At 37.3% G+C, this 13,181-nt stretch overlaps 2 protein-coding genes across 2 annotated transcripts in view; one reads left to right on the top strand and one right to left on the bottom strand.

Moving 5' to 3' along the window:
* Positions 1–1,105: 1,105 nt before the first annotated feature.
* LOC141331025 (uncharacterized) lies at positions 1,106–3,856 on the top strand. The gene is made up of 2 exons (XM_073835859.1): positions 1,106–1,448; positions 2,288–3,856. Exons 1-2 carry the CDS (start codon positions 1,310–1,312, stop codon positions 3,169–3,171), a joined length of 1,023 nt encoding a protein of 340 aa, XP_073691960.1. The 5' UTR covers positions 1,106–1,309; the 3' UTR covers positions 3,172–3,856.
* Positions 3,857–12,193: 8,337 nt separating this feature from the next.
* Positions 12,194–13,181, bottom strand: part of LOC141347762 (uncharacterized) — a 6,636-nt gene continuing 5,648 nt past the window's right edge. The window contains exon 4 of the mRNA XM_073852688.1: positions 12,194–13,180. Within this exon, the coding sequence (XP_073708789.1) occupies positions 12,201–13,180 (980 nt within the window). The 3' untranslated portion in view covers positions 12,194–12,200. The remainder of the gene's footprint in view (position 13,181) is intronic.

Below are 13,181 nucleotides of genomic sequence, written 5' to 3'. Positions count from 1 at the left end.
TGAGATGTCTGGTAAAGATCTCTTGATCTGGAAAGCATCTGCTGTATACAAACGTCTGGCAGACGATGCTATTACTAAACATAACCCTGTTGCGTTTGATTCATTTTTTTTTTCAGCATGTATTTTGCACAATAAAAGAGATTCAATCCATCAGGTTCTCAGCAGGTCTTTTTTTTGGAACAAAAGTGACTGGGCCCTATGTGCAAACCATTTGGACCCCACATGGGTGTGTTCGCTGGTTGATTTAAATAGTAGGTAAAGGTTCACTGAGAAAAGTCTATAGTACACAGAGAAAGAATATGCACATTTGAATTTAAACAACACATTTATTTGTGCAGTTGTGTGTTACATGTGGACAAAACATTCATATTTGCATGTCTATTTTTTAGACATTTCTTTCACGAAGAGACAAAAATTGCCACAAAATTACATCCATCAGAGAGAGATGGGAAAATACTATTGCTACAAGTTTATATCTTCTTTGTGGACATTGGTAGATATTTGATACAAGCACGTTTGACAGATTTGGATCATGTGAAGACTCAAAAAAAAAATCTGGTTTCAACTACAAACAAATTGTTCAGAGAGCTGAACATATTTCAGTTTTATAGTTTTGAGAAGAAAAAAGCTGTTCACATCCTGAGAATTAGGCCAAAGGGACTGAGAATTTTTTTACATTTTGTCCTTCATTTTTTTTTTAAATGTCTTTTTTGTTTTTCTTTTTAACACACAAAAATAACCAATAAGAATGCTGTTAAAATACCAGATGGAACAGCAGTATCAGTCAGGGCAGTAATACCTTTTAAACCTTAACAATCACCAGAGTTTAATTCCAAATGCCATAGTGAAACTATATAGTGTACCAAACCATTATTTATTTGTGATTACCATGGTTCAGTGATGGACAGTGACTGTACTTTACTGGAGTAGTTTTATTTTGAGAAACTTTTACTTTTACTTCACTTCATTCAAAAGCATAAAATCGTTATTTCCCCGAATTATTTCCCTCCTCTCGACGCGTCACACTCCAGCCCAGCGGAGGCGCTAAGACGCATATTTTGCCAAACACCATTAAAACCTCAGAGGAAGAAGATTAGTTTCACCGCGCATTTGTTGTTTTGTCATGACACTGTTTCAATACGAACTGTTAGAAATGTAGTTTATGTAAGAAGAAAAAATACTTCTTCATTTTTTTAATCAGGTCAGTAAATACCAGTAATATTCTCATCCTTATAGCCATGACTAAGGTTTGAAGCGAGCAGGAATATCTGGAGGAGTATCATCTGAACTGAGATCTGCTGCTGTGAAGATGGTGTTTGTTAAAGAGGAGAGTGAGGAGGACACGAGTGAACCAGAACCCTGGAAAATAAAACAGGAGGAACCAGAACCCTGGAGAATAAAACAAGAAGAACCAGAACCCTGGAGAATAAAGTACGAGGAACAAGGAGGTTGGTGTTTATTCTTCTTATCTTGACTGTTTGTGGTACTTTAAGATAACAAAGCTCTAGATGCATAGTGTCTGCGGATCCTTGTAAAAACAAGAAATTAACTGTGTTTACTAGAATGTGACTGAACAGAGATGATATCCCAGCAAACACAGAACGTTCCCATATGGTTATTTTTTCGGCAACCAAATGAGAACGTTCCCTGTAGGTTCTTCTTTAATAACCTATAAAGAACGTTCTCAGAACGTTCCCTACAGGTTATTTTTTGGTAAAATTTTATAACCTAAAAAGAACCCTCCCAGAACGTTCCCTGCAGGTTATTTTTAGATTTTAATTTCATGACCTACAGAGAATGTTCCCAGAATAATGAAATGTCATATTAATTAATTTGGACTTACTGTAATGTTATGAATGTCAATAAACACAATTTAATTTAATATTTAACGCAGCTTCAACAGGCTCTAAAAGAGCTTGTCTTGCAAAACGATTGGTTATTTTCTTAAATTAATATTTGTACTTTTTAACCACAAATGGCCATTTTGTCTTGCTCCGTGAGGCATATGTGTAACCCAGGTCAGTACAGTTAGGGTGTCAAAAAACTCTCATCTCATTTCCTCCTCCAACTTCCAAACCGTCCTACTTCGCTGCAAAAGTACAGACCCAGTGTTTACAAAGTGAACGTGCAAAGGCAGAAAACAGAAAAGAAAAAAAAAAAGGTAAAACAGCGATGTGGGGTGATTTGAAGTTTGAAGTAGGACATGTTCATCTGTATACAAATATTTTAACGTTTCATTTTCCAAATGTTTCCATTGATTTTCATCTTTTTAATGATTTCATTTTAGGCCTGGTCAAAGTGAAAGAAGAAAGACAAGATCTGAATGAGGTGGAGGAGAAACAGTGTCAGAAAGGTCATGATGTGACTGGAGAACAATCAGTGAGTTGCAGCAATCAAATAACAGACGTCTTGAGGCCCTTCAGCTGCTCTCAGTGCGGAAACACTTACAAACATAAAACAAGCCTTAACAAACACAAGAGAATCCATAGTGAGAAAAAGCCTTTCAGCTGCTCTGAATGTGGAAAGACTTTTACGCAGAAAGGACACTTTCGGGATCATCTGGTCACTCACAGTTCAGAAAAGCCTTTCACCTGCTCTGAGTGTGGAAAGTCTTTCTCACGTAAAGGAGACTTTAAGACTCACATGTTATTTCATACTGGAATAAATCCGTTTACCTGCTCTCAGTGCGGAAACACTTTCGAACAGAAAGGAAGCTTTATTAAGCAGATGAGAATTCATAATGGAGAGAGGCCTTTCAACTGTTGTCAGTGCGGAAAAACTTTCACGTGTAACAAAAACCTTAAGGATCACATGTTAATTCATGCTGGAATAAAGCCTTTTACCTGCTCTCACTGTGGAAAGAGTTTTACACAGAAGGTACACCTTAGCAATCATTTGGTAAGACACACTTCGGAAAAGCCTTTCATCTGCTCTGTGTGTGGAAACACTTTCACACGTAACTCAAACCTTAAGACTCACATGTTAATTCACAATGGAATAAAGCCTTTCAGCTGCTCTCAGTGTGAAAAGAGTTTCATATGTAAAGGAAGCTTGAGGAATCACATGTTAATTCATGCTGGGATAAAGCCTTTCAGCTGCTCTGAGTGTGGAAAGGCTTTTACACAGAAAGGACACCTTAAGGCTCACACTGCCAACACACATTCATGTTGACCGAAACTTGATGTCAGCAATTGATATATTTTTTTAACCTTAAACGCTTGTCTTGTCTAGGTCTGCCTGAACTCAGTTTTTTTTTTGAGGTTAAAGACAGTTAGGATATGTCGAAAAACTTCCATCTCATGTTCTCCCTCAACTCCAAAATCATCCTACCTCGCTGTTTTACCTTTTTTCTGTAAAGGGTGTTTGATCTTCTTCGCATGTTCACTTTGTAAACACTGGGTTGGTACTTCCCCAGCGATGCAGGATGATTTTGACGTTGAGGGAGAAAAAGAGATGGGAGTTTTTCGACATACCCTATATTCAGTCTTGATGAGTCAAAATGATTTTAAATCTGTCAAATGTACTCAAATATCTACCAATGTCCACCAAAAAGATAGAAACTTGTAGTTTTGTAGTTTTTATTGTTTGTAGAAACAATAGTTTATTTCACCCTCTCTCTGATGGATATAATTTTGTTGGCAATTTTCTGTTCTCCATGTCTCTTAATGAAAGAAGTGTGTAAAAATGGACAAACAATTGTGATTTTCTTTTTTTTGTCTACATGTTAAACAGTACTACACGAATCAATGTAGTGTTTAAATTCAAAGGTAAACTTTTACCTACATTGAAATCAACCAGATAACAATTTAATCTGTTCTATTGTGCGAAAACATGCTGCAAAATTTATTCAAACAAAGCAATATGAAGTCCGTTCCCGCCACAGATGAGAAAAAAAAGACATGAGAAATTTTTTTCATAATAATGACTTAAGTATCTGATTACACTGAGAAACTTTCTGGTGATGACTTACAAAGTAAGTCGAGAAAACAATATATCTTCTAATAATGAGATAATAATAAACTAATCATAAACTTTGTCTTAATAATGAGAAACTTCCTCGTATTAATGAGAAAATCTCTCGTATCAACGAGAAACTTTCCCGTATAATAACTAGAAGCTTATCATCTTTACTGGTTAAAACAAGACTTTCACCATAATAAAAACATGGTTAATTTTCGTAACGGGCGACGGCTTATAAAATGTAATGAAACGACACTTGTGACGTTATCATAAAATAGTTTGGGACATAGTACATTTTACAAGCATTTTCTTATAATGGGAAAATAAGGACAAAACTTAACAAATAAGCCTATCTTAATTAATATTCTGAGCTATTCTGCTTGTCTGTAAATTATAGGCCTATGCTTTATTAATAAAGTGTGTATTAAATTTGATCCTCCAGTGTGTTTTTTTTTTTTTGTAATTTTTTTAGCCCAGTAGTCTAGTGGTGCCTGGAGAAGTGCAAACTCTTAATTCATTTAATGTATCGTTTTCGTTATGGGAAGCCGGTGCCATGGTCCTGACCGCATCAGTGTCTTTACTGGCTGTTTTTAGGCAATATTTGCAGCTATTCATGTGGTGGACTGTCATGGTTTTGGCAAGACACTAGTGGACTTAGCAAAGCCGACTGACCCTGCAACCAATGCATTTAATGAAGACATTACCCCTTACGAAAATTAACTATGTTATTATAAAATTGTATTATGGGGAAGGAGCTAGTAACTAATTAGATTTTAAGTCATTAAATAAATGTTAAGGCATTATTATGAGAAACTTTATCATTGTTATGAAATGTTAAGTCATTATTGTAAGAAAGTTTCTCATTATTATGAGTATTTTTGAATATTATTACTTTGTAACTCATTATTATTATTAGAACGTTTCTCAATATAAGATAGATACTAAGTCTCATTATTATGAGATGTTGAGTCATTATAAGACACTTTCTCGTTATTATAAGATGTTAAGCCGTGTTGGGCAAGTTACTTCCAAAATGTAATACATTAGACTGTATTTTAAAAGTAATTAGTTACATTACAATATTACTGCCTCTGAATTGTAATGAGTTACACTTTTAATTTTGAGTTACTTTCATCAAAATATACAAAAAAGTATGACTAGGCATTCTAAAATGCCAAAATGTAGTTTATAGTTCATTATAGATCCAGTGAAGGGTAATTTTGTAGGTTTATATACAATTATAAAATCGTATATAGGTACAAATATGTAGGTCTACATTAATGTTACATTGTAGTTTAGGTACAATAAGCACAAACCACATTTTTACATTAATAAAAAAAAACTAATAAAGCGAAATGTTATAATGCACAAACAATAAACACAATACCTAGATATGCTATTTTAAACGGATTTCAAAACAAAACACGAACGAAGAAAATAATTAGCTAAATAAGCCAAAACGAATTAAGGCACTTTAAAGTGAAACTGAAAGCAAACGGCTTGGTTCCTCATGAGAGACTACCTCTCTCATTCAGCACAAGTCTAATTAAATGTCCATATTCGCGATGTATTTGATTGCCAAACTATTATGTAAACGAGGCTTTGTATTTAACTCGCTTAAAAAAAAAAACATCCTCCTCGTGAGCAAATATGTGTTTGGCCCGAGCTTAGGCTGAATGGAACAGATTGTACTTCGCAGTATGCACTATTTAAATTAGCCAGTGTCTCTACAGTATATTTGTTTGACTGTATTTTATTCTGGAAAGTTGCAACGTTTCATTTTTATATGTGCGTGCGTGAGGCGCCGCGCGATCGAACACAAAAACAAACATCAACAACAACAACAACAACAACAACAAAAACAGCCTACTCTTGTCATTCTAAGTCATACGGATCATAATGCATCCGCCAGCCGTGCGCAAAAGTAGTGCGGGATCATTCATGCGCTCAGCGCTGCGCTTGCGTCACAATGTAAAGTGATAAACCGCATAAGTAGCTTGATCCACTCAGATGTCACACAGAATAGTCGTGTAGTGCTGCTGGCCGAAAACAGCCGTGACAACTTAAAATGCAGGAAGAGGTAAACTGGAAAACGCCAATAAATTCAGCTCCATAATTTAGCTTAACATTGTACAAATATGGTGTTTTGGCAAAGATGTATTTATTATAAAAATGACTGTTATTGCTTATTGTTATTAAATAGGCCTACTTTGCTTTTATAAAATGGTTTTGGGGTTTCTAGCTATACATGTTTAGCGTATTTATTACTAATTTTATAGATTGGGCAACATATTTGTGACCCTTGACCACAAAACCAGTCATAAGGTTACAATTTTACAAAACTGAGATGTATACATCATATAAAAGCTCAATAAATAAGCTTTCTATTGATGTATGGTTTGTTAGGATTGGACAATATTTGGCCGAGATATGTCTATTTGAAAATCTGGAATCTGAGGGTGCAAAAAAATCTAAATACTGAGAAAATCACCTCTAAAGTTCTCCAAATTAGGTTCTTAACAATGCAAATTACTAATCAAAAATTACATTTTGATATATTTATAGTAGGAATTTTACAAAAAATCTTCATGGAACATGATCTTTACTTAATTTCCTAATGATTTTTGGCATAAGAGAAAAATCAACAATTTTGACCCTTACAATGTATTTTTGGCTATTGCTACAAATATACCCCAGTGTCTTAAGACTGGTTTTGTGGTCCAGGTTACATTTGTACATGGCCTAATGGTGAGAGAGTTGGGCTTGTAACCCAAAGGTTGCCGGTTCGACTCCCATGTCGGCAGGAATTGAAGATGGGGATTGTGAATAAACAGCGCTCTTTCCACCTTCAATACCATGACTGATGTGCCCTTGAGCAAGGCACTGAACCCCCAGGTACTCCCCGGGCGCTGGAGCAATGGCTGCCCACTGCTCCGGTGTGTGCATGTGTTTGTTCACTTCTCACTGCTGTGTGGGTGCACTTGGATGGGTTAAATGCAGAGGACCAATTTCGAGTATGGGTCACCAAACTTGACAATATGTCACGACTTTCACTTTAACTTATTGTTTGTTTAACAAAAAAACACATAACCATGGTTATGATGACCATGGTTACTTCCTGTGATCACCATCTTACTAACACTGGAAAACGCCAATAAATTCAGCTCCAAAATTTAGCTTAACATTGTACAAAAATGGTGTTTTATCAAGTGCACTTCCTGTGACCACCATCTTACTAACACTAATTCTAAGCAAGAACGTCTGTCTCTTTAGAGACATATACTGTAATGTCTTATATAATTTAGTTGGTTTTTTACAAATATTAAATTTCGTAAAGAGATAGTTCAACCAAAAATTTAAATTGTCATCATGTACTCAACATTGTGTCATTCCAAACCTGAAGGATTTTTTTTTTTGCTTCTGTGGAACACAAAAGAAGACAATTTCAGAAATTCCAGAAATTTTTGCCCATATGGGTAAAATCAAAATTGTATGCTAACATTATACAAAATGTATTTTGTGTTCCACAGAAGCAAGTATTCATACAAGTTTGGAATGACATGAGGGTGAGGAAATGACAGGATTTATCAGCAATAAAAATCAATGCTTTACTCTCCAGTTCATTTCTATGTGACAAAATTGCATTTGCCATGAATTCAGTAATATCTAGGCTATTTGTTTCTGTCCTGTTTTATTTATTCGTTTATTTACTCCAATTGAAGGCCCCATGATCCAGCAGTTCATTCATTCATGGGGGAACTCGTGGGCCGGATGGGCTGGATTTTTCCAGGGCCGAATTTTAACCCCAGTCCATCCCTGCCTACACAGCACATAAATGTTTCGGTCACCAGATGCAAAATTCACTTTTTCACTTTTTTGTTTGAATGTAAATGCGTGTGGGCAGTGTGAACCTTAAGAAGTCCTTTATGTGTGAAACTCTTTCCACACTGAGAGCAGGTAAAAGGCTTTATTCCAGTATGAATTAACATGTGAGTCTTAAGGCATCTTTTACGTGTGAAAGACTTTCCACACTCAGAGCAGGTGAAAGGCTTTACTCCAGTATGACTCAACATGTGATCCTTAAGGTGTGATTTGCGCGTGAAAGCATTTCCACACTGAGAGCATCTGAAAGGCTTTTCTGAAGAGTGAGTTACCAAATGATTGCTAAGGTGTACTTTCTGTGTAAAACTCTTTCCACAGTGAGAGCAGGTGAAAGGCTTTATTCCAGCATGAATAAGCATGTGATCCTTAAGGTTTTTGTTACACGTGAAAGTTTTTCCACACTGACAACAGCTGAAAGGCTTTTCCCCACTATGAACTTTCATGTGTTTGATAAGGCTTCCTTTCCGTGTAAAACTCTTTCCACACTGAGAGCAGCTGAAAGGGTTGTTCTCACTATGGACTTTCATGTGTTTCATGAGGCTTCTTTTATGTTTGTAAGTGTTTGCACACTGGGAGCAGCTGAAAGGCCTCAAGACGTCTGTTATTTGATTGATGAAACTCTCAGATTTTTCTCCAGTCGCAACATGATCTTTCAGACTCTGATGTTGCTCCTCCACCTCATTCAGATCTTGTCTTTCTTCTTTCACTTTCATCAGGCCTAAAATAAAATCATTAACAAGATGACAATCAATTGGGACATTTGGGAAATACAAGGAAAACATTTGTGTACAGATGAAAACATTTCACAAAGTTAAAAATATATCACAGAGCAAAGACTAGACACTTCTGGTCTTAGCTTTAAAATGTTAAGAAATTCAAACAATAAAAACTGGTTTGTGAAAAACTTTCATGTATTGCCTTGTTAGATCAATGACACGTGAACCGCCCAGCTAAAAATGTTTGGTTCCCAGAACGTTCCCTATTGGTTAGCCAGGGAAGTTTTCTTAATGTAAATAGAATGTTCTCTTTAAGTTAGGGGAACATAACCCCTAAAGGGAACATTCTGTTTACATTAAGAAAACCTTCGCTCCTGAAAGATTCCCTGGAAGTTCTCTGAAGGTTCCCAGAACGTTCCCCTAACCTCCTCACTCCGATAACGTTTCTGTATGTCAACACTCCTGTAAGCGGCATTAAAGGCCGGCGGATGTAGACCTCAATAATCACTACTACACATTGAACTATTGTTTAATCATTGCAGATAATCAGAGCACTTTTAACCATTATAAGGATAATTGAACGAGACTGAATTATCCTATACTATGTTAGACTACTTCTTCGTTAATATGTAAGATTATAATTTAGAAGTACCATACTATAACCCAGATTTAATGCAAATTTGGCATACTGTCAATGCAATTACAGTAAAGAAGGAGCATTTGAATTTTATTTCTCGAAATGTATTGCATTTTTTTTTAAAATCAGGGTAAAGGGAGACCAAGAAGTGGAGGATGTACAGATTGCCAGGTTCATATTTTCTTCAAGAGGCACTGTAAACAAACAGTTTTACGATTCCAAAAAGCTAAAATAAAGTCTGACAGTATCATCTTGTGGCGCTTTTCCACTACACAGTACCAGCTCGACTCGGCTCTGTTTGGTTTTACACTGTGTAAAAGTTGTACCTGTACCTCCACAATAGTACCTGGTTGTCATAGCGACGCTGCAAGAAACTGCCGTGATGTAATCTTCTACGCGACACACACCCGCTGTCTGCACCTCCTCGTTTGACCACGGCGTATTCTTCCGAGTTGCCATAATATGTAATGGATTGGATATGTCACGCAATCTCTGGCCAAACTTTTTAAAAATGGCGGGGTTATTCTGGATACTATTGCTGGCACGTGCAATGATGACGCAGTGAATAGTGACGATTCTCTCTGACCAATCAGCAGTCTGCTGTGTTTTCACGTTCCATTTTAGTATCGCCTCAGCTCGCTTGGAACCTCGCCGGAGGTGGTACGAAAAAAAGTACCTGGAAGCCGGTACAGGTACAACTTTTACACAGTGGAAAACCAAACAGAGCCGAGTCGAGGCGAGCTGAGGTGAGCTGGTACTGTGTAGTGGAAAAGCGCCATTGGTGTCACATTAGTTGCAATTCTAGTAAAAACAGTTAAGGTCTTGTTTTAACAAGTATCTTCAGACATCCAGTGTCTAAAGCTCGGTTGTCCTTATGTAACCCCAAACAGTCAAGATAAATGAAGAATAAACACCAACCTCCTTGTTCTTCTCGTTTTATTCTCCAGGTTTCTGGTTCCTCATGTTTTATTCTCCAGGTTTCTGGTTCCTCGTGTTTTATTCTCCAGGTTTCTGGTTCCTCATGTTTTATTCTCCAGGTTTCTGGTTCCTCGTGTTTTATTCTCCAGGTTTCTGGTTCCTCATTTTTTATTCTCCAGTGTTCTGGTTCCTCATGGTTTATTTTCCAAGTTTCTGGTTCCTCGTGTTTTATTCTCCAGGGTTCTGGTTCCTCGTGTTTTATTCTCCAGGTTTCTGGTTCCTCGTGTTTTATTCTCCAGGTTTCTGGTTCCTCGTGTTTTATTCTCCAGGTTTCTGGTTCCTCGTGTTTTATTCTCCAGGTTTCTGGTTCCTCGTGTTTTATTCTCCAGGTTTCTGGTTCCTCATTTTTTATTCTCCAGTGTTCTGGTTCCTCATGGTTTATTTTCCAAGTTTCTGGTTCCTCGTGTTTTATTCTCCAGGGTTCTGTTTCCTCTTGTTTTATTCTCCAGGGTTCTGGTTGACTCGTGTCCTCCTCACTCTCCTCTTTAACAAACACCATCTTCACAGCAACAGACCTCAGTTTAGCTGATACTCCTCCAGATATTTCTGCTTGCTTCAAAACTTATGAGGATGAGAATATTACCGCATTGACAGAACTGATTCAAAAACTGTATGTTTCTATTTACAGAACGTGCCTTTCTAACGGTTTGTATTCAGCCAGCATCACAACAGAAAGCGCGGTGAAACTAATCTTCTTCCTCTGAGGTTTAATGGTGTTTGACAAACAAACGTATGTGTTTTAGCGCCACCCGTTGGACTGGAGTGTGAAGCGTCTAGAGGAGGGAAATGGGTGGATGGGTGGAAAGTGCCCAGGTGGAGCAGAGAAGCAAAACTGTCCTGTTCAAGACTTCAAGTGAAATAGACTATTGTAGTTTTGTTTTTGTTTACTTACTTAAGTGCTTGCAAATGTTAGCGGTAGCAGTCAATTACTGCAAAATTACCACATCATTTTATGGAAATCGCTGGCTCTCCATTGAAACTAATGAGATTGTGTTACAGACTGACGCTGTGTGTCGTTTGTAATGTGAACCTTGCTATTACTAAACATAACCCTGTTGTGTTTGATTGTTTTTTTCAGAATGTATTTTGCACAATAAAAGAGATTCAATCTATCAGGTTCTCAGCAGTTCTTTTTGTTTGGAACAAAATTGACTGGGCCCTAAGTGCAAACCATTTGGGCCCCACATGGGTGTGTTCGCTGGTTGATTTCAATAGTAGGTAAAAGTTTACTGAGAAAAGTCAATATTATAGTACACAGAAAGAATATGCACATTTGAATTTAAACAATACATTTATTTGTTGAGTAGTGTGTTACATGTAGATAGAACATTTATATTTGCATGTCTATTTTTATAATATCTTTCTCAAAGAGAAAAATTACATCCATCAGAGAGAGGGTCATCTTCTTTGTGGACATTGGTAGATATTTGAGTATACAAGAATGTTTGACAGATCTTGGATCAGTTTCTATGTGAAGACCAGAATGGATCAGCAGTAATACCTTTGAAAGCTCCTTAAAGGTTGTATCAGCGATTTCTAGCCTGAAACATAAAGTGTCAAATTCAGCTGACCTTTCATCACGATCCGCTCGCTGCCTGCCCCTTAAATTGTCTGTGAAAAAAACGTGTCTCTCTGGTCAGCCTAGGGTCCGAGATATGCCAAAAAAACAATCGGCACTACCAACCTTTTCAACACATAAACAAACAGTGTTCCAACCAATCAGCGTCAGGGGTTTGGTGTTGTGGACTTTCGCTCCGCCTCTCTCACATCCCAGCACCAGTAGGAAAGTCCACAACACCAAACCCCTGACGCTGATTGGTTGGAACACTGTTTGTTTATCTGTGGAATAGAACAGCGTCGATCTTTTTTTTTGGCATATCTCGGACCCTAGGCTGACCAGAGAGATGCGTTTTTTTCACAGACAATTTATGGGGCAGGCAGCGAGCGGATCGTGAAGAAAGGTGAGCTGAAATTGACACTTTATGTTTCAGGCTAGAAATCGCTGATACAACCTTTAATATCCATCCCTACACAGCACATATGTTTCGGTCACTGGATAAATTCACTTTTTTACTTTTTTTGTTTGAATGTAAATGCGTGTTGGCAGTGTGAACCTTGAGGTGTCCTTTCTGTGTAAACGTCTTTCCACACTCAGAGCAGCTGAAAGGCTTTATCCCAGTATGAATTAACATGTGATTCTTCAGAATTCCTTTATGTATGAAACTCTTTCCACACTGAGAGCAGGTAAAAGGCTTTATTCCAGTATGAAATAACATGTGAGTCTTAAGGTATCTTTTACGTGTGAAAGACTTTCCACACTGAGAGCAGGTAAAAGGCTTTTCTGAACTGTGAGTGACCAAATGATCCTTAAGGTGTCCATGCTGTGTAAAACTCTTTCCACACTGAGAGCAGCTGTACGGCTTTATTCCATTATGACTCAACATGTGATCCTTAAGGTTTGCTTTCCGTGTAAAAGCGTTTCCACAGTGAGAGCAGATGAAAGGCTTTTCTGAAGAGTGAGTTACCAAATGATTCTTAAGGTGTATGTTCTGTGTAAAACTCTTTCCACAGTGAGGGCAGGTAAAAGGCTTTATTCCAGCATGAATTAACATGTGATTCTTAAGGTTTTTGTTACACGTGAAAGTTTTTCTGCACTGACAACAGCTGAAAGGCTTTTCCCCACTATGAATTCTCATGTGTTTGATAAGGCTTCCTTTCCGTGTAAAAATGATTCCACACTGAGTGCAGCTGAAAGACTTTTCCCCACTATGAATTTTCATGTGTTTCATAAGGCTTACTTTATGTTTGAAAGTGTTTCCGCACTGAGAGCAGGTAAAAGACTTTTCTGAAGAGTGACTTAGCAAATGAACCTCAAGGTGTCCTTTCTCTGTAAAAGTCTTTCCACAGTGAGAGCAGCTGAAAGGTCTTTCCCCACTATGGATTTTCACGTGTTTCATGAGGCTTCTTTTATGTTTGTAAGTGTTTCCGCACTGAGAGCAGCTGAAAGG

Source organism: Garra rufa, chromosome 1 (genome assembly GCF_049309525.1).
Source record: "Garra rufa chromosome 1, GarRuf1.0, whole genome shotgun sequence".
NCBI lineage: Eukaryota > Metazoa > Chordata > Actinopteri > Cypriniformes > Cyprinidae > Garra > Garra rufa.
Note: the sequence above shows the minus strand (reverse complement) of the source record. Positions and strands in the feature narration are given on the sequence as shown.

Coding starts and splice junctions, on each gene's coding strand:
- LOC141331025 (XM_073835859.1), top strand. CDS start 1,310: ATGGTGTTTGTTAAAGAGGAGAGTGAGGAGGACACGAGTGAACCAGAA. Junction 1,449..2,287: donor AAAGTACGAGGAACAAGGAG/GTTGGTGTTTAT, acceptor ATTTCATTTTAG/GCCTGGTCAAAGTGAAAGAA.